This window comes from Heteronotia binoei, chromosome 2, assembly GCF_032191835.1.
Source record: "Heteronotia binoei isolate CCM8104 ecotype False Entrance Well chromosome 2, APGP_CSIRO_Hbin_v1, whole genome shotgun sequence".
Taxonomy (NCBI): Eukaryota; Metazoa; Chordata; class Lepidosauria; order Squamata; family Gekkonidae; genus Heteronotia; species Heteronotia binoei.
In genome coordinates, this window is record NC_083224.1 from 74,735,811 (window position 1) to 74,758,519 (window position 22,709).

A 22,709-nucleotide genomic window follows, 5' to 3' on the forward strand; every position below is an offset into this window, starting at 1 on the left:
GAGCAGCAGCGATAAGTGGGCGGGGCATGCAAATAGCAGTTGTTACTGGACCTATCGGAGCCAAGGGGTGTGTCCTTATCTTCTTACGTCGGGAAACCGAAGAGACTGGCCCACTTTCGCTCGGAGTTAGCAACGAGGCATTTGTTCCAATCAGGCTTCGGAGGCGGGTCAAGTTTTCCCCCAATGAGAGGCAAATTTACAGATTCAAACTGACAGAGGGTTAGTAAAACGCCCGCAGCTTCTGCTTTTGAGCAGCCGAGGGTCTCATACAGCAGAACGAGTTAGGCCAGTGGGGCTGCTGACAAGAAGACAGGTAGATTTTGGCCCTTCTTCCCTGCAGTAGTCAGGCAGGCAAGATTCTGACCCTTCCACAACTGGGGTGGGGGGTGGAGAACAACAGAAGCTGGCCGCGTGATTACGGCTCGGAGAGTGCGATAATAAGGGGTGGTGGACGATCAAGCCTCGGCTGACAGTGATAGAAAGGTATCCATGTTAACTGGAGATAGGCAACAGGTCAGAAAGAAACAGTTGTGAGCAGCCGGGGGGCTAGCAGAAGGAAACAGCCTTGCTGGATTGGTCCCTGGAGGGAAGCTCTGTACAGTTGTCTATTTGGCTTTCATTAACTGCGGGTTGGTTATTTTACATCCTTGTGTGATTGTTCCCCAAGGAGATAAAAAGAGACGCCTTCCCGCCACCCTTTACATATTTATGGAAGATCCAGAGGCGCTAATCCTTGATTAAGACTACAGAAGGGAACGACGATAATAATTGCCGATTAAGCAAGAAAGCAGGTACCATGAAGGCTGGAAGAAAGGTCCGTGTTGCCCCTCAAATACGAATTGCTTGTCTCGTCTACTGAGAAGACTCAGGGAGGCACCTGATTCACCTCTAGCACAGACTGCTTTTACCATGTCCACCAGCAGTTGCAGCTTTGCAGACAGGTGCGTGTCCGTCCTGTGCTGCAGGTTCTGTCAACAAGTGCTAAGTTCACGGGGCATGAAGGCTGTGCTCCTGGCTGACACAGAAACAGATCTCTACTCCACAGACATTCCTCCCACCAGGTGAGTCAACACAGGGGCTCTACATCTAGTTGCACCCCTTTGGCTGGGAAATCCCCTGTGCTGCATCTGCCAGTGACTTCCCTTGATTTGAATTTTGGATGCCAACCTTCTTGTCTAACTCTTAAGTATCCATTGCAGTGAAATGCAGTAGTTAAAAGTAACATGATGACATGTAATTTTCAGCTTTGAATTTTCTTCACATGATCAGCTGCTGCGGCTGAATCTACATAAAATTCCCTCTTGTCCCATAGGCTTAAAAAAAAGAGATGCCTGAACTGTACCTATACTAGCCTATTATTCAGCCCTTACAATATTTGCCATAATTGTAGCAATGCACTGTAGTACCCAAAAGGAAGACTAGTTTTTCCCCCTAGGTATGCTGCTCCCGTCAGAGGATGGTGGAAGACAGGAGGGCCTGGCGTGACTTTGTTCATGGGGTCGCAAAGAGTCGGACTCGACTGTGCAACTGAACAACATGCTGCCCCCCCCACTCAAAAAAAGAGAGGTTGTCCTAGACAAGTTACAGGTGATTACAGTAATAAGAGTACTTTATGTGAATAACATTGAGGAGGGCTGCCTTCCTTCCCAGTACATATGATATTATTCTGTTTGTTTGAATTCAAGGCCAAAAACTCAATTTGGAACAAGTACTTCTGTACTTCCTTATAGGGCCCTGCTAACTTGTGACACCTGCTAGCTATGTACTGTGTGGCCAGTGAGATGCTTTCAGGGCTGCCAACAGAGGGGGACTGGAGGAACAAAAAAAAAAAAAAATCGGGGGTGGGGTTCAGCTGGAGGGCATTTGAAACCAAGGTCATGCTGCATACAGCAAAAGGTCTTTCCATTTATTATAGTGCAGTTTTGGCTGCAGTCACTAGGAGTACAGAGAAGTCTCTGCTATCAGCTAGACTTCCCTTTCTCCAAGACAGAAGCAAACTTGCCTAACAAATAATCTAGAGGCGCTTATCCTTGATTAAGAAGGGAAAGATGGCAATAATTGCCGATTAAATCACTACTATTAAATAACAACTAGTCCAGCAAACAACCCCAGCTGATGGCTGCTACACTAACAGTCAGCCTGCAGCCAGCTAACCAAGATCATTTTCTATAATAGCCTACCCCACGGGTGTCAAACATGCAGCCCAGGGGCCGAATCAGGCCCCCAGAGGGCCCCCGAGCAACTGACTGTCATCTGCTTCCTTCTCCCTATCTCTTGCTTCCTTCTGCATCACAGGCTTGCTCAATCACACAGGAGCTACAGAGCAAAACCTGTTTTCTCCATTGGCTGAGACTCCTCCCTTGGGGAGGAAGGGGAAAGGCAGAGCTTGGTTTTCCAGGCTCTCTCAATCACACTGCAGAATTCCTGAGCCAAGTCTCTTTTCCTTCTATTGGCTGAGGCTCCTCTCCCCCAGTCCCTTGGGGGAGGAAGGAAAGAGCCACAGCTTCCTTTGCCTTTAAGACCAACAAGTGCTAACATTTGTGTTTGTCTGTGGCCTTTATAAAGTTTATATCTCTGCTACCTAAGCTTAAATAGGTATACAACACATGGCCTGGTCCGGTCGAACGTGACATGGCCTGGCCCAACAAGGTCTCATTTATGTCAGATCCGGCCCACATAACAAACAAGTTCGACATCCCTGGTCTAGTCTTTCTCTCTTCCTTTCCTAGCACCCAGCTCAGCCAGATCTTGCAAAGCAGTAGTTAAGATTTTGCAGAAAGAGAAAATCTTTTCCTTAATTTTTCTCCCTCTTTTCCACACCTTTCTAATGCATTTCTCTCTCCCTTCTACTCATTTTTCAATGTCTCACCCCCTTTATTTTCACTTGGATGTAAGACTTTCACATCCCTATCCTGCTTGATAACAGAATGTACTTAGAGTAGTAAAAGAACAAAAAAAAATTAATATTATGAATAGAAAGGGGGAGGGAAAGTAAATATTTCCCCATGATCTAACAAAGTAGTAACAGGATGCTTCCCCCTTCCTCCACCTTTTACATGATGATAATGAAACATTAATCTTTTTGCTGGCTATACATGTGGAACAGAAGTTGCAACTCCCAGTTCAGGCACTGGGTTGTTAATCATTTCATGCAGGTGGAAGATCAAATAGCCCTTTGCAAAGGCTACTTTGCTATATGACTTTATTTATAACAAATACCATTCCCATTTTTCTCCACAATGGGCACCCAAAGCTGCATTGTTCTTTCCTCCGTTTATCCTCACAACAGCCTTGTGAGATTGGTCTGGCTATGAGTTTGTCACCCAGCAACCTTCCCTGGGGGGGGGGGGGGGTTGAGGATCTGAGTATTGCAGACACATGGCAGGTTGATTAAAAGGTCTTCCTTTTGGTCATAGAACTCCCACAATGATCCTAAAGCTGGCAGCCAATTTTGAGTCTCCTAGCTTTATTCTCTGATGAGTTATGCCTGCCAGTGTGGTGTAGTGGTTAAAGTGTTGAACCTGGATCTGGGGCAAACTCAGGTTCAAATCCCCCACTGCCCATGTAAGCTTGCTGGATAACTTTGGGCCAGTCACACGCTCCCCACCTAACCTACCCCACAGGATTGTTGTGAGGATAAAATGTAGGAGAAGAGAATGATGGCAGCTGCTTTAGGTCCCCATTAAGGACAAAGGTGGAATATAAATAAAGTGAACAAATAAACATGGACATATAAGCTAATTCTTTTATTACTATAAATTCATGGTAGCAGCAAGCAAAGTTATCTGTTGGTTTGGATCAGGGTCACATGGCGGGGGGGTGGGGTGGAATGGAATCTTTGTCTGGGGACCCATGGTGGCTTTGGCAGCCCAGGGTGCTTTACAACTTCCCTGTTTTTGCAGTCCCAGGCAGGCAGGCAGTAAACCAAGCAGTTTATCAAGCTTTGTGGTTGGTCACCATTTATGGCTTGTGGGCTGTGTTCAGCTTGGCAGGTCCTAAATTGTGCTTTAGAATCTAAAGCATCCATCTATTTAATTATGAAAGGCAGCTAACATTATGAAAGGCTCTGACATTCTCTCTACCATGAGCAGTACAGCAGTTCCATTGTGTTGGACTGGTCACTTTCACTTCTCTTAACAGTCAGTTTCTAGTCTATTTATTTGTTGTGGTAACAGTCAAAAGCACAAAGGGAGTGTTTGTAGAAATCACAGGACAGCCTTGTCTCTGCCTTCATCCACTTTGGTGGTAGCTAATAACTATTAATACATCAGGGGGGAAATGTGCAGCTAGCTACAAGTTTTGTTATTTTCTATAGAATTTATGTGAAAGCATAGTTTTTCCAAGTAGGTTGCTTACTTCCCATGAAAAATCTATCTTCCCTACATAGAAATTTGTATTCTATAAATTCAACTTTTTTGTAATCAAAAGTGCCCCCTTGACATAAACATAGACTTAACACAGCTATCCACAGGTTTTATATAACTCATATTTTAAAGCCCTTAAATTGGGTGTCCTGATAAGCACCTTCAGATACATAGCTATAGACATTTTCCCCAGTTTCTGTGAGAACATGAGAGGGTGCCCTGGTAGATGAGAGCAGTGATCCATCTAATTCAGAATCCTCACTCAACAGCTGCTCTGGAGGACCAACAATGTATAGAGGCCAAGATTTCCCCTGATGTTGACTCCTAGCACTGGTATTCAGACACTAACTGCTCTGAACATGGAAGTTCCCTTTAGTCACCATGGTATGAGAAGGCACAGGTGTTGTTATTCCAGAAGGGAAATGTGCAGTTTCTGCCCACACAGCTGGTTATTTTTCCCACAGTGTTTCCCCCTAAGAAGTTACTTCCAGAAGCCCCAAAGGGTTCAAGCTCCCCAGAGTTCAAAACATAACTTTGTGAGCAGGCATGATGAGAGTTGTTTGAAAAGGGAAATACATGAAGATCACATTTTCCTTCCATTTCGCTTTTGAAAATTCTTGTGTCTAATTTCAGAACAACTACTTGAATTCTGGAGTTTAAAAAATGACTTGAAGATTTAAGTGGAAACCAGGCCTCAGATTAAGCAGGAACTGACAGGAGCACAGCTCCTGGACCTTTCTTAGGGTCCCCCCTCTTCTTCCCCATCTACCTTGTCCATTGAATAGTAGGTGCAACTGCATAACAATCCCTGGATTAGGAGAGCGGGCAGCCAGCCACCAGGAGTTTTGCCACGCCCCCAGCAGCCCTCATTAACTCCTGGAGAAGCCTGCACCACTCTTTCTCCACTTCGTATGTGATTTTGGGTGGCGGGTGACTTACTGGCCTTTTGACTGAGGGGGGGTGGGCAGGAGAACCGCAGGTGAGCAGGCCTGCTTGGGCTGGCTGGATCTCTAGCCAGCCCAAGCACACCTCGCTTGCCCAGGTTGCTTTTGGCAGGGGCAGGGGGTGGCATATGCTAATGAGCTCTGCCACTTATTTTTCTACAAAATGACCCCTGGTGGAAATCATCTGAAAGTTAAACCAAGGATGGGGAAATAGATGTGCAGCTTCTGTACATCCTTCCTAATTTCAGGCATGCTGTACAAAGAGATAAATAAAGAAGCAAGATTTGGGACTGCCACTCAACTAATCCTTGACCAAATCCACTACAGTCAGAGTATGTGTGTATTTGAAGTACCATCAAGTTGCAATGACATATGCTAACCCCAGCAAGGGGCTTTCAAGGCAGGTGAGAAGCAGAGGTAGTTTGCCATTGCCTTCCTCTGCAGAGTCTTTCTTAATGATCACCCAAGAACCAACCCTGTTTAGCTTCCAAGAGATGACGAGATCAGGTTACACCACGCTGCCATTGCTACCACAGTCGATGTAACAAGGTATTTACCAGTTTTGATTTTTAGTTTCTCAGTTTCATGAGTCTGTATTACACTGTCATTAATATTGTTTCAGATGCTATTTGGCTTTGTGTCTTAACAAATATTATTGATCTTGTTACCTGAGAAGGCATAAAAGCCAGAAAGAACTCAATTTGGCATTAAAAGGACAATATTATAAGTTGGCCATCTATATACCCAACTGTATCGCCTATGTGTGGATACTTATTTCAGCAGACAGGGGGCACATTGAGAGTAAAGAGATTTTCTGCACACTTGCATCAGATGTGCAAAAAAAATTGCATCTTTTTTTTAAAAAATGATACGGGGATGTTTAAATCCCCCCAAAAGTAAAAGAGCATTCCCTGCACATGCATAGAGAACACACTTACTGCTGGGAACTGGCAGAGGTAGGAAATGGCAGCTGCAGGAAAAGCTGGAGGCTGGGAGCCACATAGGGCTCACTGCTGCTGTTGGGGTGGGGGGCAAGCTTGGCGGGCCTGGCAGGTGGAAGTCACAGAGGACTCATTGGCATTGCTGCTGTTGGGAGGGGGGGCTTCAGCAGGACAGGCAGTTGGGAGATGTGCAAAGTAGTTATTTTCTCCTGGGGGCAGATTTCTGTTGTCTGAAGTTCAGTTGTAATTCTGGAATATTTCTAGGTCCCACCAGGAGGCTGGCAGCTCTAGGCCTGGAAGCAACCTGTAGGTGACTTGATAACACCAGACCTGCATGACTCAACTAGGCCTAGCTGCCTGCTACTGTTCAACAGCAGCCACTCTATGACAGCCAGTGTGGTGTAGCGGTTAAAGTTTCAGAATAGGAGCTGTGAGACCCAGGATGGAATTCCCACCTTGCTGTGGAAGCTGACTGGATAATTTTAAACCGGGAACATACTTTCAGCCTAACCTACCTCATAGGGTTGTTGTGGGGATAAAAAGAAGATAATAGTGAAAACTGCTTTGGTCCCCCTTGTGGAGAAAGGTGGGGGACTTCCATGAAAGTATCAGTGAACTAAATAAAGAATAAATATAGTTGAAAATGTGAGGCAAATAAAAGGTAGGTTGGTGAATGGCTAAGAATGGGGGAGGAGAGAAGTGAGTGGATATGGGGGTTGCAGAAGGTTGCTAGCCCCCAGGTCCCAGGGGGTCTTCTGCTTTTGGGGGCCTTGATCCACCACCAACCTGGTGGGAGACACCCTACTCCCAAACTTCCAGGGGATGTCATCACACCAGGGACATTGTGCATGGCAATGCATGGTTTTGGGGTACATCTACAGTTTTGAAGGCAAAAAACCCACAGCATTTTGCCCAAAAACCAGAGCACCATGTCCAACATCCCACCCTCTACTGGAATGCCTCCCAAATCACCATGGCAGCAAGGGGACCTGCCAACCGTAGGGTTGCATGTGGGAGGGACAGAGGAAATAATGTGGGGAGGTGAATACAGGGGAAAGTAAGGCACCATTCCACCAGCCCTTGAGGGATCCTCCCACCCCTGATGTGATGTAATGACTGAATAAGAGCACTTTAAAGACGCCATCAGTGTTTGTGATTTTTAATGTAACTGATTTTATATATTAATAATAATAATAATAATAAATTTTTATTTATATCCCGCCTCCCCGCCAAGGGATATAATGTTGTACATCGCCCTGAGCCTGGTGCTAGCCGGAATAGGGTGATTCATCAAATGTAATAATAATAATAATACCATGCAAGTGAGCCTGGTCCAGCAGCTGGCACCACACCACTGGGCTAGTTTTCCTAGGCAGAGGCTGCTGGGTGGGAAGGAGATAGGTTTGCCAATTCCAGGTTAGGATATTCCTAGAGATTTGGGGGGCGGGGTTTGAAGAAGGAAGGAACATTGGAGGGATATAATGCCATAGACTCCACACTCCAAAGCATCCATTTCCTCCGGGGGAACTAGGGTTGCCAACATCCAAGTGGGGACTGGAGATCACACAGGATTACAACTGCTCTCCAGATGACAGTGATCAGTTCCCCTGGAGAAAATGCTGCTTTGGTATTCAGTCAGCTCTCCATTCAGTTTATATAGTTTGAAAGAGAGGAAAAGTAATAGAATGTAATCTGAAAATACACAGGATAAAACAGTTAACCTCCTCTATCACAGCTATGTTTTGAAGACCCAAATTACTTAATTCTAAGTAAAGGTATTTTTAGCTCTGACCTGAATAGACCTTGAGCTAAGCCCAGTCAGCCCTGGCATGTATTTGGATGGGAGACTTACTAGGAATGTGACTCAGAGGCAGGCAATAGCAAATCACTTCTGAATGTTTCTTGCCTTTAAAACCCTATAGGGTTGCCATAAGTCAACTGTAACGTGAAGGGTTTTTTTAAGGATATTTTTAAACAAATAATATAACTGCTTCCTTAGGGGAAAGTTTCTCCAGAATGGTATCTTCCATTTTGCAACTTCTAGGTAATGACAAATATTGATTTAAATTATTCCATGTGATTACAAATGACATTTCTGTAGTCTTGTTGAGTAATGAATCAATGTTGTCTCGCTTTCACAGAAGTGTAGTAATGAAATTCAAGTAAACCTAATGCTTCAAGCTGAGCTGTTAAAAAGAGAAACTGTGTTTTAGTGCCTCAGGAAATTACTTACTACTATCAGCTTCTTTATGCTGTAATAATTGATTAGCATGGCAGATGGAGGTGTTCTGTTAGGACTGATTGGTTATTTGAAGGAAAAGCTAATGTATTGAAAAACTCCTGTGTTATGAATATAAATCAAAACTGGCAACTCAGTAGCTGAGCACCAGTGTCTACCTTTTTCTTGAATCATGTCTACCATGAAAACTCCCTATGGCAGAAATGAAGATCTGTCTAAAACACATCACCCGGGAGATAGGGAATCTGCTTGGTATGAACAAAGCTGAAAGAATACTATGAATATTTTAACCCCTAAAAGTAAGTTTTTAAGACATTTGAATTAATGGAATATCTTTGCAGTTCATTGCTATAAACTGTGTACCACATCAGGAATGCAATGATGATTACACTACCTCATTTGCAAAAGAACCACCTTCTAGGAGTATGCACAGGTTCATGGATGCTGAGAAGAATTCTTTTGCCAGGGCAAATGGAAATCATCTGTTAATTCAGTACAATAAACCATCTTAATCTTCCTTCTATACCTGTTCATCTCTTCTTACTAGAGTTGTTGATACTATCTATCCAGACCAGTTACGTTGGCAGGAGCACCTGGTAGACTAAGAAAGGGACTAAAGAACATTTGCTTGTAATTTGTGCTTAATATTTGTAGAACATACATATCACATAAGAAAAATCAGACCAGTTGTCCATCTACCCTAGCGCCCTGTTTCACACAATGGCTAATCAGTTGCTCTGGAAGGTCAACAAACAGGTCATAGAAGTCAAGGACTCTCCTTAATGTTGCCTGCCAGCACTGGTGTTCAGACACTTACTGTCCCTGTAGATTAAAATTCACTTTAATCACCATGGCTCATACTCACTGATAGACCTATCCTCCATTAATGTCTAATCCCCCTTTAAAGCCATCTATGGTGGTGTTGTTGTGAATGGGAACCATTATGGTTAGAAAATGGTATACAAATATTGTAAAAAAAAAGATTGTTAAGGAAGTCAAGGGTGATGGGATGTTCACACATGGGAGGAGAATCTGTGCTCCTAATTTTTGTGAGAATCTAAAACTAAATTGCAATAATAAGTAGCCTGAATAAATTAGGTTCTTAGGCAGACGCTCTTCAGTACAATATTACAATATTGTTCCAGTCAAGATGAGTAGCCATGTTACTCTGTAGCAGCAGAAAAGAGTGAGTCCAGTAGCACCTTAAAGACTAACAAAATTGTCACTGCATCAAATTGGAAAAGTTTTACAACCCGTTCTCTATCCCTCTGGCACAATAAATTATGGAACTATTATCTGATGGCTAAAATAACAAATAATATTTCTTCAATCTGAAGCATCTTCATCCTCACTCTAATTTCCCAACGATTTGGCTACCTATTCTTGAATATCTAACTTTACAAAACGAGTCTCCTAGAGCGGTAGACAATTTATGCTTATTGTAAATGGTTCTAATATATATTTCATAATTCTAACCTGTTGAGATATATTATTGATTGCATGTAGTAATCTCTGTTATTTGTTACAATACAAAATATTGTGCATTGCTATAAATTCAAATCTTCTTTCTTAGATCATGATTTTATTTTGACAAATTTTTATTTGTAGTTTTATTTATTTCATTGAAAATGTATTTTGAAATGTATCCTGTTATTAATTGCAATAAAAATTGTATTTGGAAAAAATATTAACAAAATTTGTGGAAAGGTATATCAGCTTGTGAGTCACTGCTCATTTCTTCAGAACAAGAAGAGATGAACAGTAACTTACAAAAGCTCATACCCTACCACATTCCCTTGTCTGAAGAAGTATGCATGCATACGAAAGCTTACATTTTGAATAAAACTTTGTTGGTCTTAAAGGTGATACTTGATTCCTACTTTGTTCTGCTTCAGACCAACATGGCTGCCCACCTGGATACACCACAAATTTTGTTAGTCTTTAAGGTGCCACTCGACTCTTACTCTTTTTCTATTGTTCCAATCAGTTAAGTAGATGGAGGCTTACTCACACAAGTTAGACTCAGTACTGCCAAGAATATTGTGAGATTTATTGCTTCACATAAAAATACATTCCAGTCAAAAAAATATTGAAAATTTGGGATCTTCTTCATGTCACACAGCAGGGGCCTTCTGCTGGCTGCTCCCACTCTGGTAAAAGTCTGCATGGGAGGGCCCAGAGCATCCAACCACCACTATATCTTCCTTATTAGTAAATACCTCTTAACTGTGACAAGAAGATGTGAGGACCCAGGCAGCATAACAACAAAAGGAGTTTATTATTAGTGCTCAACAAAAAAAGTGGGTGATAAACATTTAGTGCAATAGAGAAAAAGAGAGAGAGATGATATACAGTAAAGGCAGTACAAAACAAAAAGAAAAGCCCTAACATGACTTGCTGAATGTTCCCTGCTTATACCAAAACTCATCCCTTAGGTAAATCTCCTGCTGCTTTCTCTTCTGTAGCTTTTTCCAGAGAGAATACACCCTGCATGTGCTTGGCCCTTTTATTTATTTAGTAAATTTCTATTCTACCCATTCCCCGTAGGGCTCAGGGCAGAGTACAGCATAAAACAATAAAATAATGAAAATATTTTATGCTTTCGTCCCAGGTCCACCCCGCTCTGGTTCAGTTTTCCCACCAAAACCTTGCCACCCAATCAGAGAGACAGAAGGGATCCTGGGAAATGTAGGCTTTTTGTAGTAACTCCTAGGCAGGCTTCTCTGGAGCCTATAGGCCTCACTAGGCTCAGGATCATGGCAGTGGGGTACGAAAAACTACATTATATGGACTACATCCTGGTTTCAGAGGTTGGAGAGGTGAAACTCTAAGTCAAAAAGCCAATACATTATCTAAAGAAAAGTGGCTGGCTCTTGAGTGCATGACAAAAACCACAAAGCCAGGGCATTCACAGGCAAAGTAAACAGGTCTGTCAACTGGGGAAGGGGATGTCAGGTCTACAGAAAAATATGACTTAGAAAATGAAGCAAAGGAAAAAAGGACCTTGTGACAGACTTGAAAACAGTCTGTGCAGCCAAGGTTGGAGTGAGTTAAATAGCAAGCTCACTGGGATTGGCTGGACTGCTTCCTAGCAACCAAAGTGACTTAAGTCAGTCTGAAGTTGCACAGAGAGGAGAAAGATCTGTTTGAGCATTGAAAGCTGTGAAGGCCAGAGCTGGCAACAAATAAGGCTCTGTTCTGAGATTTTTCTTTTCTTTTTAGAGGCCAAGTAAGCCTCTGGTGACAGCTCTGGTTTAGAAGTGCTGACACGCCAATAGTCAGACTCCTGTGTAAAATTAGAGCATCGTACACACACTGATAGCTGAGGGGTTGAAGTTCGGTTATCAGACGGGAGATCCAGGACAGACAAAAGCTTCAGACGAAAGGGCCTGACTCTGAAGTCGTGGGTTAGTGATAGAACCCTGAGGGAGAGTCAGTGTCCAGGGGTCTGGAAGCAGGGTCTGAGGTGGACCTTCAGGGATAACCAGTACCTCAGGGCTTGAAGTGCTTTTGAGTGTGTGGGACAGTATAACGCCAACCAAATTTATACTGGGCACAGCTGATTTTTTATTTTATTTGGGTTATCCAAACTTAGGATAACCAGCCTTGACAAGCACCCAGTGGGAGCGCTGTGGTTTTCTTGGTATACGGTTATGTTCTGCCAACTGATTTACTCTATTCCTTCATTTTATTTCTGTAAATGCATTCCCATCCCTTGCCTTTGAAAAACCAATAAACCTTTTCTTTTGGTTTTAAAAATTAAAAACTTGTGTGCGTGCCACTTTCTGCTCAGGGTATTTCTGTCAGATGGCCAGGCTGGTCTGTGAGGAGAAAAGTTTTTATTAAGTGACCACCTGGGCTGGGAAGAAGCCTTGGCTGGATAAGGGCTTCTTTATAGACCCCTAAGAACCCAGCCTAATTATGATGGAAAAAACTCTAGGAGGATAAGACTGTTGAGAACAGCTGATCATCAGTTAAAGGAAAAAGTGATGTGGTGGTGGGGATAAATCAGCCTTCTCTAACTCCTGAAAGTGTATAGAATTATAAAGCAGTTGATGAGGCAGGGTCCCAAGTTATCCCATTCTCAATTCCTCACAGTCCTTTACTACAATTGCTAATAGGTAGTATCTGACTTTTCTTTATTTTCTTAACTGCAGTTATTTGTTATGTTTTACTTCTCAACCAGATCATGGCAATAAATGATGTAGGTGAGGATGTGCCAATACTTGATCTGATTAGGGTTGCCAAGTCCAACTCAATAAATATCTGGGGACTCTGGGGGTGGAGCCAGGAGCAAGGTCTATGTGAGCAGCCCTGAGCCCGCGTAGGCGAGGAGGGCAGGATACAAATGGAATAAAATAAAAATAAATAAGGTGGCAAATACAACTAAACTTCAAAAGGAGTTCTGACCATCACATTTAAAGGAACTGCATGCCTTTTAAATGCCTTCCCTCCATTTGGAAATAATGAAGGGTAGGGGCACCTTTTGGGGCTCATAGAATTGGACCCCCTGGTCCAATCTTTTTGAAACTTGAGGGGTGTTTTGAGGAGAGGCACCAGATGCTATGCTGAAAATTTGGTGCCTCTACCTCAAAAAACGTGGGCCTCCCAGAGCCCCAGATACCTATGGATCAATTCTCCATTATACTCTGAGAATCAGTCTCCATAGGGTATAATGGAGTGCCCAGCAGACATTCCCCACCACTTTCTGATAATCCTGAAGTGGGAGAAGGGCCTCCAAACGAGGGGATCCCTTGCCCCCAACTGGGGATTGGCAACCCCTAGATCCATCTGATTGACCATCTAGAAAATTAGCAGCCAGGCATTTTGTACAATGCCTTCTACTTGGCAAAGGGTTGCTATAGATAGCACACAGCAGTAATCCTGTGGAGGAGGAACCAGGAAAATTGAGAAATTAAAGGAAGGTTCTGGTAACTCTCCTGAGAAATCTCAAAATATACTGTAAATGTATACCCTGATAGCCAAATTTATTCTTGAAAATTAGTCATTGAGATAGTACAAGGTTTCTGTAGTGCAGATAATTAATCCAAAGAATAGCATCACACTTACACCACTGTAAGGCAGAACTGTGTGTTTAGCAATGAGCACAGTGATTTGATCACTGTCCATAAAGCTGTGCCTGGGTCAAGCAGCTTTTTCCATGTTTGACGTGTATCTTCTGCAACACAGACAGGAATTCTGAAGCTTCTTGCTGAGTGGTGAGACTGTTTTAGATAATTGTGCTGGTTTTCAGGATGGTTAGAATGGATTTGAAGACCCCTTACAGATATTTCTGCCACAGGAAAGAAGAGAAAATGAGATGTAATCATGAATAGTGGGATGGTATCCCGCACCATTTGCGAACATGAACAATGTCCCTGCTTTTGTAAGAAGCAATAGCTTTAGATCACACAATATTGGCATCAGGTTTAATAGACAAACAACTACTAGGTTCTTGTGCATTGCCTCACAAGAATAAAATTGTAATACCAAATAATTTCCCCCTCTAAGCCCAGGATCTAATGCAAGCAAAATTAGCATAGCAGTAATGGAACTTGAAATAAATGCAGCTTATCTTAATTACGAGAAAACGTTTTTCGTATGAAAGCTAAGACATGGGCATTTGAATTTTAAAGGGTTCACTAAAGTGTTTTCTTCAGAGGGTAGCTACTCAGCTTGCTTTGGCAATTTTTGAAGGGAATACAAGAGAAAAGACTTCACATCAGAGTTCTGGTATGATAGCCATTCCCCATTTACAAGATTGTTTAGTTTCACTAGGTTTTGTTTTGACAACGAGTGGTTTACAGCAGCTATTAGTTGAGGTATTGATGTTAATGAAAATCAGTGAAGGAGACTAGCACTTAGTTGGAATTCTGATAATCAGAAGACTAAATAGCTAACATTGTGAAACAATCATTGAGTTAATTCTTAAATATTACCATATATTTCTCTCCCTGCTCCCAGTACTGTTGACTTCATCGGAAACTGCTATTTCACAGAAATTTGCAAATGTAAATTGAAGAATATTGCCTGTTTGAAATGGTAAGTTAAACTGTAGTTTGGTTCAGTGTGATGTTATGAACACAGCTATATAGGCTCTTTATTGTATCCAGCCAACCAGCAAATGGATGACAGGAAACAGTCAATTCCTCCTCTTGTAGCAGCCCTCTTGATGGCTTCTCGTCCTCAAAAGGCCTGGAACTCTCGATATCACTCCAGCACTAGCCTAATTTACCATTTTGTGGAAATGTTGGCTGTTTCTCTTGAGCTTAAAGCTTAACTATTACAAAAGTCTAAAGCTGAAAATGCATAGGATAAATTTCAGCATTAGGATGGTAGCTGTAGGACTATCTAGAGCATTTTGCTCTAGTTCTGAAATAACTACACTGGTCCCTGGCCCTAACTCAAGGTGCAAGTTTTGATATTTAAAGCTCTAAAAGGTGACCAGAGTCCCTTAAGAATCGTCTCTTTCTTTATGAGCCTCCTGGAAACTTCTGTATTATCTAGTGTTGGTAATGGGCAGCAACAAGCTAAAGGACCTTTTTTGTGGCTATGCCAAAGTTATGCAGTGTCATCCCAAAAGGAGTGTGCACGATTCCCTCACTAATACCATTAAAGGAGAAAGTTAAAACGTTTCAGTGACTAGATGCATTGTCTTAAATTTTTGTTTTATATTTCTGCAGCCATTATTCTATGGTGCTTGATGGTTCTGTTTTGGTTTTACATTTTCTGCTTTTGAACTGTGAAACTGATGTAAGCACTTTGAGGATATATGGAGATTGATGGGTCCTGTTGGTTTCCAGACAGCTCTGGGGAAATTTGAAAGCCTCCCTGGTGACTCTGTGGAGGCCCTTGCAGCTGCATGGAATGATGAACTGACTGGTGCCATTGGCATCCTCTTCCATTCTCTGTGAGGCCCCTGGATCCTTGGACTACCAGGGAGCTGGGCGATATGAGGCAGATGATTAAGACACTGTTGGTGGAGGATTTGAGATGAATCAGACAGTGCCCACCACAGAGTCTTATGATGTGGGGTGATGGGAGTGAAGCAAACTTTCTTCTCTACTACTGTTGTGTCAGCAGAATCTTGTCCAGCTCAGTTGTTCAAAGTGGTGGGTGACTTGATAACACCTAAGTCCCATCCTGCCAGTGATGAAAATTTGGCCCCAAGCTATAATTTTTATTTGTCAGATTTTTTTTACCTCTATCTATCTTGGGTATGAACCTGACATGCTTCACTTCATTAATTTCTATACATCATGAGAAACAGGGCAAATTTTAAAAGTTCGCAACCCTAGCCATTGTTTCTTTCAAAGGGTTATGGTTGATGCCCTAATTCTTGGCTCAGCCTAGTGTTCTCCAAAGGCATTTTTGTTCAGTATTAAGTCACTCACTAGATGTAAATCCCATTATATTTAACGCGCTGTTTATCAGGAGTGTATTCATGTTGCAGTTCATTTCTCTGTCCAGCCTTTCATATACAGTCTTGTATTCTGGGGATTCTGTTTGCTCTTCCAGTGGGAATATTGTAGGCTACCATGTGATTGCTCCATGCAAACCTTGCCTGCTCTCCTGCAACAACGGGCACTTCTGGATGTTTCACAGCCAAGCCGTTTTTGGAATGAACAGGCTTGACTCCTCTGGTATGGAACATTTTGATTCTCTGTTTAAGGATTGCTAAAGTATTTCATCTTACTGCTTTTATTCCAAAGGGGTGCCTCTTTGGAAAGGCATATAACTGTCTTTAAGTTCTGCCAAGCTGCTCCTGCTAGCAAGAATTATTCTGGTGAAGAAACACCATAGGTGAAACTGTTTGCTTCAGCTTTAATTCCCTTGATCCTCTCTTAAATCACTAGACTGAGACTAATTGATCAGCGAAGCTACTGTAATCCTATGGTGATGAGAGCTGGATTTTCAGAAGCACTCTACAGCAATTAATACAAATACCAAATAGCATAGATAACATGCTAGATATAGAACAGTGTGTAGTGTTCCATGCTTTTAAGCACATCCTTAATGAGTTGTTACAGTCAGTACTGCCCAATCCTATACAGCTTTAAAGATGACAGAGACACCCTTGCTACTGCTGCTACTTGCTACAGCTGTGTGCGGACTCTTATCTGGGAGAACCGGGTTTGATTCCCCACTCCTCCACTTGCACCTGCTAGCATGGCCTTGGGTCAGCCATAGCCCTGGCAGAGGTTGTCCTTGAAAGGGCAGCTGCTGTGAGAGCCCTCTCCAGCCCCACCCACCTCACGGTGTCTGTTGCGGGGGAGGGAGATAAAGGAGATTGTGAGCCGCTCTGAGACTCTTCGGAGTGGAGGGCGTGATATAAATCCAATATCTTCTTCTTCTTCTAACTTTACCTCTTCTGACCTATCAGCAGAGTCTGGTGCTGTATCTCCCTCAACCTATGTGGTCATCCCAAGATCACAACCATAATTTTGTCTTTGAGTAATAATCCTGCTTATTTTTCTTATAATAGAAAGCCCTGACCTGAACAGCACAGGCTAGCCTGATCTTGTCAAATCTCAAAAGTTAAGCAGGGTCAGCCCTGGTTAGTATTTGGATGGAAGACCTCCAAGGAAGTTCAGGGTCATTACAAAGAGGCAATCTATGGCAAATGTCTCTTGCCTTCAAAACCCTGTGAGGTTGCCACAAGTGATATGTTATTTGACAGCAAAAAGAAAAAAATATGAAATTGATAATGGTATAGCATTGTTTACTTTATTTGTTAGATATTTAACAGAAGACCTGCAGCCAAGCTTGCTTTCTTATTTGTGTTGTTTCAAGAGCTCAGGAAATCTAGGCTCAGACACCCACTGTGAAATCCCTTGGCCTAGCCCACCCCACAGGGCTGGTGTATAAATAAAAGGCTGCTCTGATCTTCTTAGAAGACAGACATGATTCAAATGCAATGTCTATTTTGTTGAGTTGCCACCTTTTCCCCAACACTCCTACTTCTCGTGGAGCTCCAGGTTACAAGAATCCAGTGGGAGTGACAACTGTATGGCATTGTTTTGCCACCTCCATCCAAATCACATCAGTATCCCAGAGCCCCCAACCTATATGCTCACACACACACCCCTCGATCACTAGGTCTTTAATAATGTTTATCCTGGCCTCTCAGGTTCCGCCTTTCAGCCCACATCCTATCTGTCGCCTGTACATTAGCCACCATGCCTCTTGGGGCCCCTGTCACAGTTCCTTTGTGTCTCCAAGACTGACTGCCCTTCCACATCCTTTCCGAGCTGTCTCTGATTCCCTAAGCCCTATTGGAATCTTCTCCCCACCAACAGCCAATCTAACTTTCCTCAGAATTCTCCTTTCCTTTACTCAGGAGGCTTGTGAATGTCCTATGGGATTGCAGTGACTCAGCAAATGTGACTGTGCTAATATAGCAGCTCCTTTTTAGCCTATAATATTATAATTTCTTCTTTTAGTCATTCTGAAGGATATGTTTCTTTTAATTCTGCCTGTATACTTCCACCCACCCACCCCCCAAAAAGCATATACACAATTACTGGCCTTATTTACATGTCTTCAATACTATAAAAGTTATTGGAATCCAGTTATGGGGTGTCCACCCAATAATGACCTAATGTCATTTATAAATTGTTATAAAATGTTGCTCATCTAGAATGTTGAGATTCTTTGGCTGAGATAGCCAGCCCTGCTACATTCAGTCATGTGGGGGTAGATTTCACCACCTGCAGTTTTTCAAACTCCTACAGCACTGTGACCTGACATGTTGCAACTGCTAAAATTCTTTCTCATGCAAAGCTGTTTTCAGAAATTGAAATGCTGAACGTCTGGCCATTTAAATTAATAACTCCTTCTTCAATGCAAACTTGAGCAGCATGGTATGGTACTTCCTTTATTGGACTTCCCCAGTGGCTACGGTTGTATTCTTTGGGAATATTTTGTTAACTTGTAAATCCTGGTTAAAATAGAAGTTATTTGCATGTTTTTAAAGGTACAAAATTCCTGCTTTGGGGTAACCTGCCAGATTCAGAGGAGAGTACGGATGAAGATATATCAGGCATCTCTGAAGATGAATACATCAGATAAATGTTATCAGCAGCGTGCTTTATGATGTGCGCCTCATATTCCTCAGGAGCTTCATGCACAAATTCCAACAGTACAGTACAAAGGGAGGAAATACTTCAAAGGGTAATACCTGTTGACCTTAAGATTGCCTGATTTGTAAGCATCCTGCTGTATGACTTGACTAGTATGTGAAGGTTAAAAATGCAGTCTTTCTGAAGAGCTACCTGCCATCCACAAGCATATCTGGCTTCTGCAATTGCTTCCTGTAGCTTGTTTCCTAAAGGACAGCATTGTGGACAAGATTTGTTAGGATCAGTAAAGAGAATGAACTCTTCTTCCCCCTGCCCTTGTGCTGCAAGAAAGGTCTGGTAGCAACACAGAGAACAATCGTGTTGTGTTTGATGTGTGGTGTGTTGTCATTTGGCCTTTTAGACCTCTGTTTTCCTGCTCAGATGGCTGCGACATGGGATCCATATCATCTCCAGGGGTCACAGTTAATGCTGCTGCATGGGGCTCTGGCAATGAATGCTGCTGTTGGCTGGCTGGCTGGCTTCCACAGCCACATGTTTGTATAATGTAAGAGAGGAGGATTGGAAAGCTCTTAAATTGTGTTCTTTTCATATCAGCTGTTCAAGTGTTCGGTTTTGTTAAAAGGCTCGCTTTCGAGGAAACCTGAATAGCATTTTACTGCCAGTGCACATGTGGCCAACAAGTGTGAGGACATAGCCTGGGAACTGGCTTGCTTCCCTGCTTTTAATGGAAAGAGAGGATGCACAGAAACAGTAGTAAAACGAGAAACCACCATTTCTGGATGTGTAGACAGCTACTGATCGAGACAGAATTGGGCAAAGGAAGAATATCCAAGCAGCATTGCCTGTCGTTGTGTCGAGTTCTTCAATTGTTCACACAAAGAGATAAGCCACATGTCTGGCACTGAAAAAGCACATGGAAAAGGCAGAGCCAGGCTCCATAAAATCTTCTGGCTTCTCCACAGCTGGCAAATGAGGATTCCCTGTGTAGCTGATGGCACACAGCCTTTTGGAAAGAAGGCAGCCAGCCATGGCTTGAATTAAGGCTTGCCTGTAATGTTCAGATGTCCATTTTACAGCTACCTAGCTGCTTGCTTCTTCTTTTTTATTTAAAGTTTGCCTTTTTCAGAAATGGCAAAATGTCATTCCAAGTATGAATTATTTTTTTAAAATGCACTAATGTACTTTTGGAGGGGAAATTATGAAAATATTCAAGGGGCTTTGGCACTTTTCATGCTCTAGTTTGTAGGCTGATTAAAGTGCCTGGGGCAGATCCAGCATCTTTGTTGTAGCGAGTTTACAGCCACCAGAGAGGATTCTGTATTTACAACACTCATCATTCACTTGGACAGGCCTAGCCTAAGTTCAGGGGACAGTCTATTTGGGAAGTTATGCTAGAGTTTTTGCAAGGTGCCTTGGGAAATAATTTTAAGTTTTAGCTGTGTGGGCATACCAGGACACAAGTCATACACAGACTCAGCCATTGGTCACAATGGAAATCTCTGTCAGAATGTTGCCTGCTCAAATGTCTGTCAGCTAGTTGTTTGCAGTAGTTGGTGCCATATATATGATGCAATTCCAGTATTATATGCAAGTGCAGAAGCATTATCCAGAGAATCTCAGCTTTTAATGTTTAAAGCAAGTTCCTATTCCTTAATGTTGTGCATATACATTTGAAAATGTGTGAATCCATACCTGATAAAATCTCAAATGTCAAAAGTGGGAGGTAAGCAGGATTTCTGTATCCGGGACAGTGGCACTTAAGTTCCCCACATCACTTCCCACCCATTTCTGCAACTAAAAGAAACAAAATGTGTTGTGCAGAATTCAACTTCTGTAGAATAGAACCTAGTTTACACTGGTACAAATTTTGGCTGTTTGCAGAGAATCCACAGCCCTAGGAAGAGCATCTTTTATGAACAATAGTGCCAAACATGCACTTACCCTATGAAATACAAGATTAACTAGTCTTCTCAAAAAAGGGGGCAAGATAAATTAGTACTTTAGTTATACAGCAGGATCCTGCTTATTCAGAAATAAGGCATGTATATTTCTGATGTGTCATAGGCCCAAACTAATGTTTTGCTGATGCACAGTTATTGCAGGAAATGGTGGGTGGGTGTTTAGCTCCCCTCCACAGTGCCTACTTAATAAAGTTTACCAATGCCTTGGTATCAGGGCATTCCACTCCTTGGCAGCAGTAGATGCTGATGTGGACTGGAAGTGGAGATGCACAGAATGTCATAATGTCAGGAAGCAGGCAAGTTCTAATAGGGAAGCTTAAAATGTTACTGTTTTCAGAGAAAATTAAGCATTACCTCTTGTTTGGCCATTGGAAAGACCAAGCTCACCTGGGGACTTGTCTCCTGTAACTTTGCTGTGTGATCAATGAATCCAAAATGTAGGGTAGCTGTGGAGTATAATCAAGAAGGCAATAGATACCAGGCATGCCAATGAGGTTTTGCAAGATTATGCTGGTGGCCTAGGATAAACAACAGGGCGTAACATACAAACAGTTTTGTACTTTATTTGTTCAATTACCCACCTACTCTGTAATACAACATCATGTCCCACTTAAACAGAGATAAAAAATGCTGAGAGTCTTGTTATACACAAAGACCTAAAGAATAATAAGCACCTGTTGCTGTTTTTTGAAGTTTATACTCAACATCTCCTGAAAAGAAATCCCTCCAAAAGCAACCTCAGTGCCATGTGAGCACTATTGATCTGTAAGATTTACAAACATGGTGTTATTTGTAGTCTAGGGATAGGGGAAAAGAAATGTAATATTAAATAACCTGAAAGTGCTTTGGTTCAGTGCACACAATAGGTTTTAAAAAGTGATCATACCAGTGTCTCTACATGACCTCATTATACAAGGATCAGCGGCCTGTGCTCTGTGACAGAGATGTTGAGTGGGCCCATTAGCGTGGTAGGAGAGCATGCTGTTTGCAGGCATAAGGTCCCCAGCGTATTCAATTAAAGAATGTTGGGAAGCAGAGCTGGGAAAGAGCAACAGTAGTGCTGGGCTAGGCAGACAAATTGTCAGACCTATGCAACAATCCTAAATGGAGTCCTTCTAAATCCACTGACTTCAGTGAAATTAGAAGGCTATAACTCTATTTAGACTTGCACTGTTAGTACAACAGCTTCATTTGTGCATTTGCATAACACCAGAAACAATTTTGCACAGCAATTAATAAGCAAGTAAGATATGCTGCATACCACAAAGGGAGATCATCAACCAATCTGATGGGACAGGGTGGAGTTCCTTGCAAATGCCAGGTGTAGCCAGATAGATAAGACTTGAAAAATGCTCCACGTGGGCTGAATCATGCCACAAATCTTCTTTGTCTCCTCTGAAAAGTTGTGTTTTAAATCCCACCTTCTACTACTGTGGATCTCACAGCAACTTTCATAGGGCTCCCAAGTGAGTCCTGTGCCCCGGCACTGATCGGGCACAAACTGGCTAAACTTCATGTGCTCTTCCATGATACTCTCAGACCCAGTACAATAAAAAAGCTTTGATCTAAGATGCTCAAGGAAAATGCTCACATTTAGGTTATTATAATCAAAGGTAATATGGACCAATGTAAACTCAAGAGTTAAAGAGTAAAAGGTAAAGGTAGTCCCCTGTGCAAGCACCAGTCATTTCCGACTCTGGGGTGACATCGCATCACAACATTTTAACAGCAGACTTTTTACGGTGTGGTTTGCCATTGCCTTCCCCAGTCATCTACACTTTCCCCCCAGCAAGCTGGGTACTCGTTTTACCAACCTTGGAAGGATGGAACTTTGAGTCAAGCTTGAGCCCACTACCTGAACCCAGCTTCCACCAGAATTGAACTCAGGTCATGAGCAGAGATCTCGGATTGCAGTACTGCAGCTTTACCACTCTGCGCCACAGGGCTGCTAAACTCAAGAGTAGGTGGGGGTAACTCATTGGCCTCAAACTGTAAAGTAATAGTTCTTGATTTTTCTGATTACATTTTAATAAATAATTGTATACAGTAAGTTCCTTCACAAGACTATGGACACAATGATTATGTACACCAATTTGGTTTGGTCCAAATTTGGAGAGCCAGTTTGGTGTAATGGTTAAGTGTGCGGACTCTTATCTGGGAGAACCGGGTTTGATTCCC

At 42.5% G+C, this 22,709-nt stretch overlaps 1 protein-coding gene across 3 annotated transcripts; it reads left to right on the plus strand.

Moving 5' to 3' along the window:
• The first annotated feature begins 85 nt into the window (after nt 1–85).
• FAM72A (family with sequence similarity 72 member A) lies at nt 86–19,160 on the plus strand. Of its 3 annotated transcripts, none has more exons than XM_060231301.1 (5): nt 86–219; nt 668–1,061; nt 14,453–14,530; nt 16,007–16,131; nt 18,465–19,160. In XM_060231301.1, the coding sequence occupies exons 2-5, from the start codon at nt 910–912 to the stop codon at nt 18,557–18,559; spliced, it is 450 nt and encodes a 149-aa protein (XP_060087284.1). In that variant the 5' UTR covers nt 86–219; nt 668–909; the 3' UTR covers nt 18,560–19,160. The 3 variants fall into 3 exon arrangements, with proteins under 3 accessions (XP_060087284.1, XP_060087283.1, XP_060087281.1); XM_060231298.1 differs by having other exon boundaries at nt 201–313; XM_060231300.1 differs by having other exon boundaries at nt 160–1,061.
• The last annotated feature ends 3,549 nt before the right edge of the window (nt 19,161–22,709 follow it).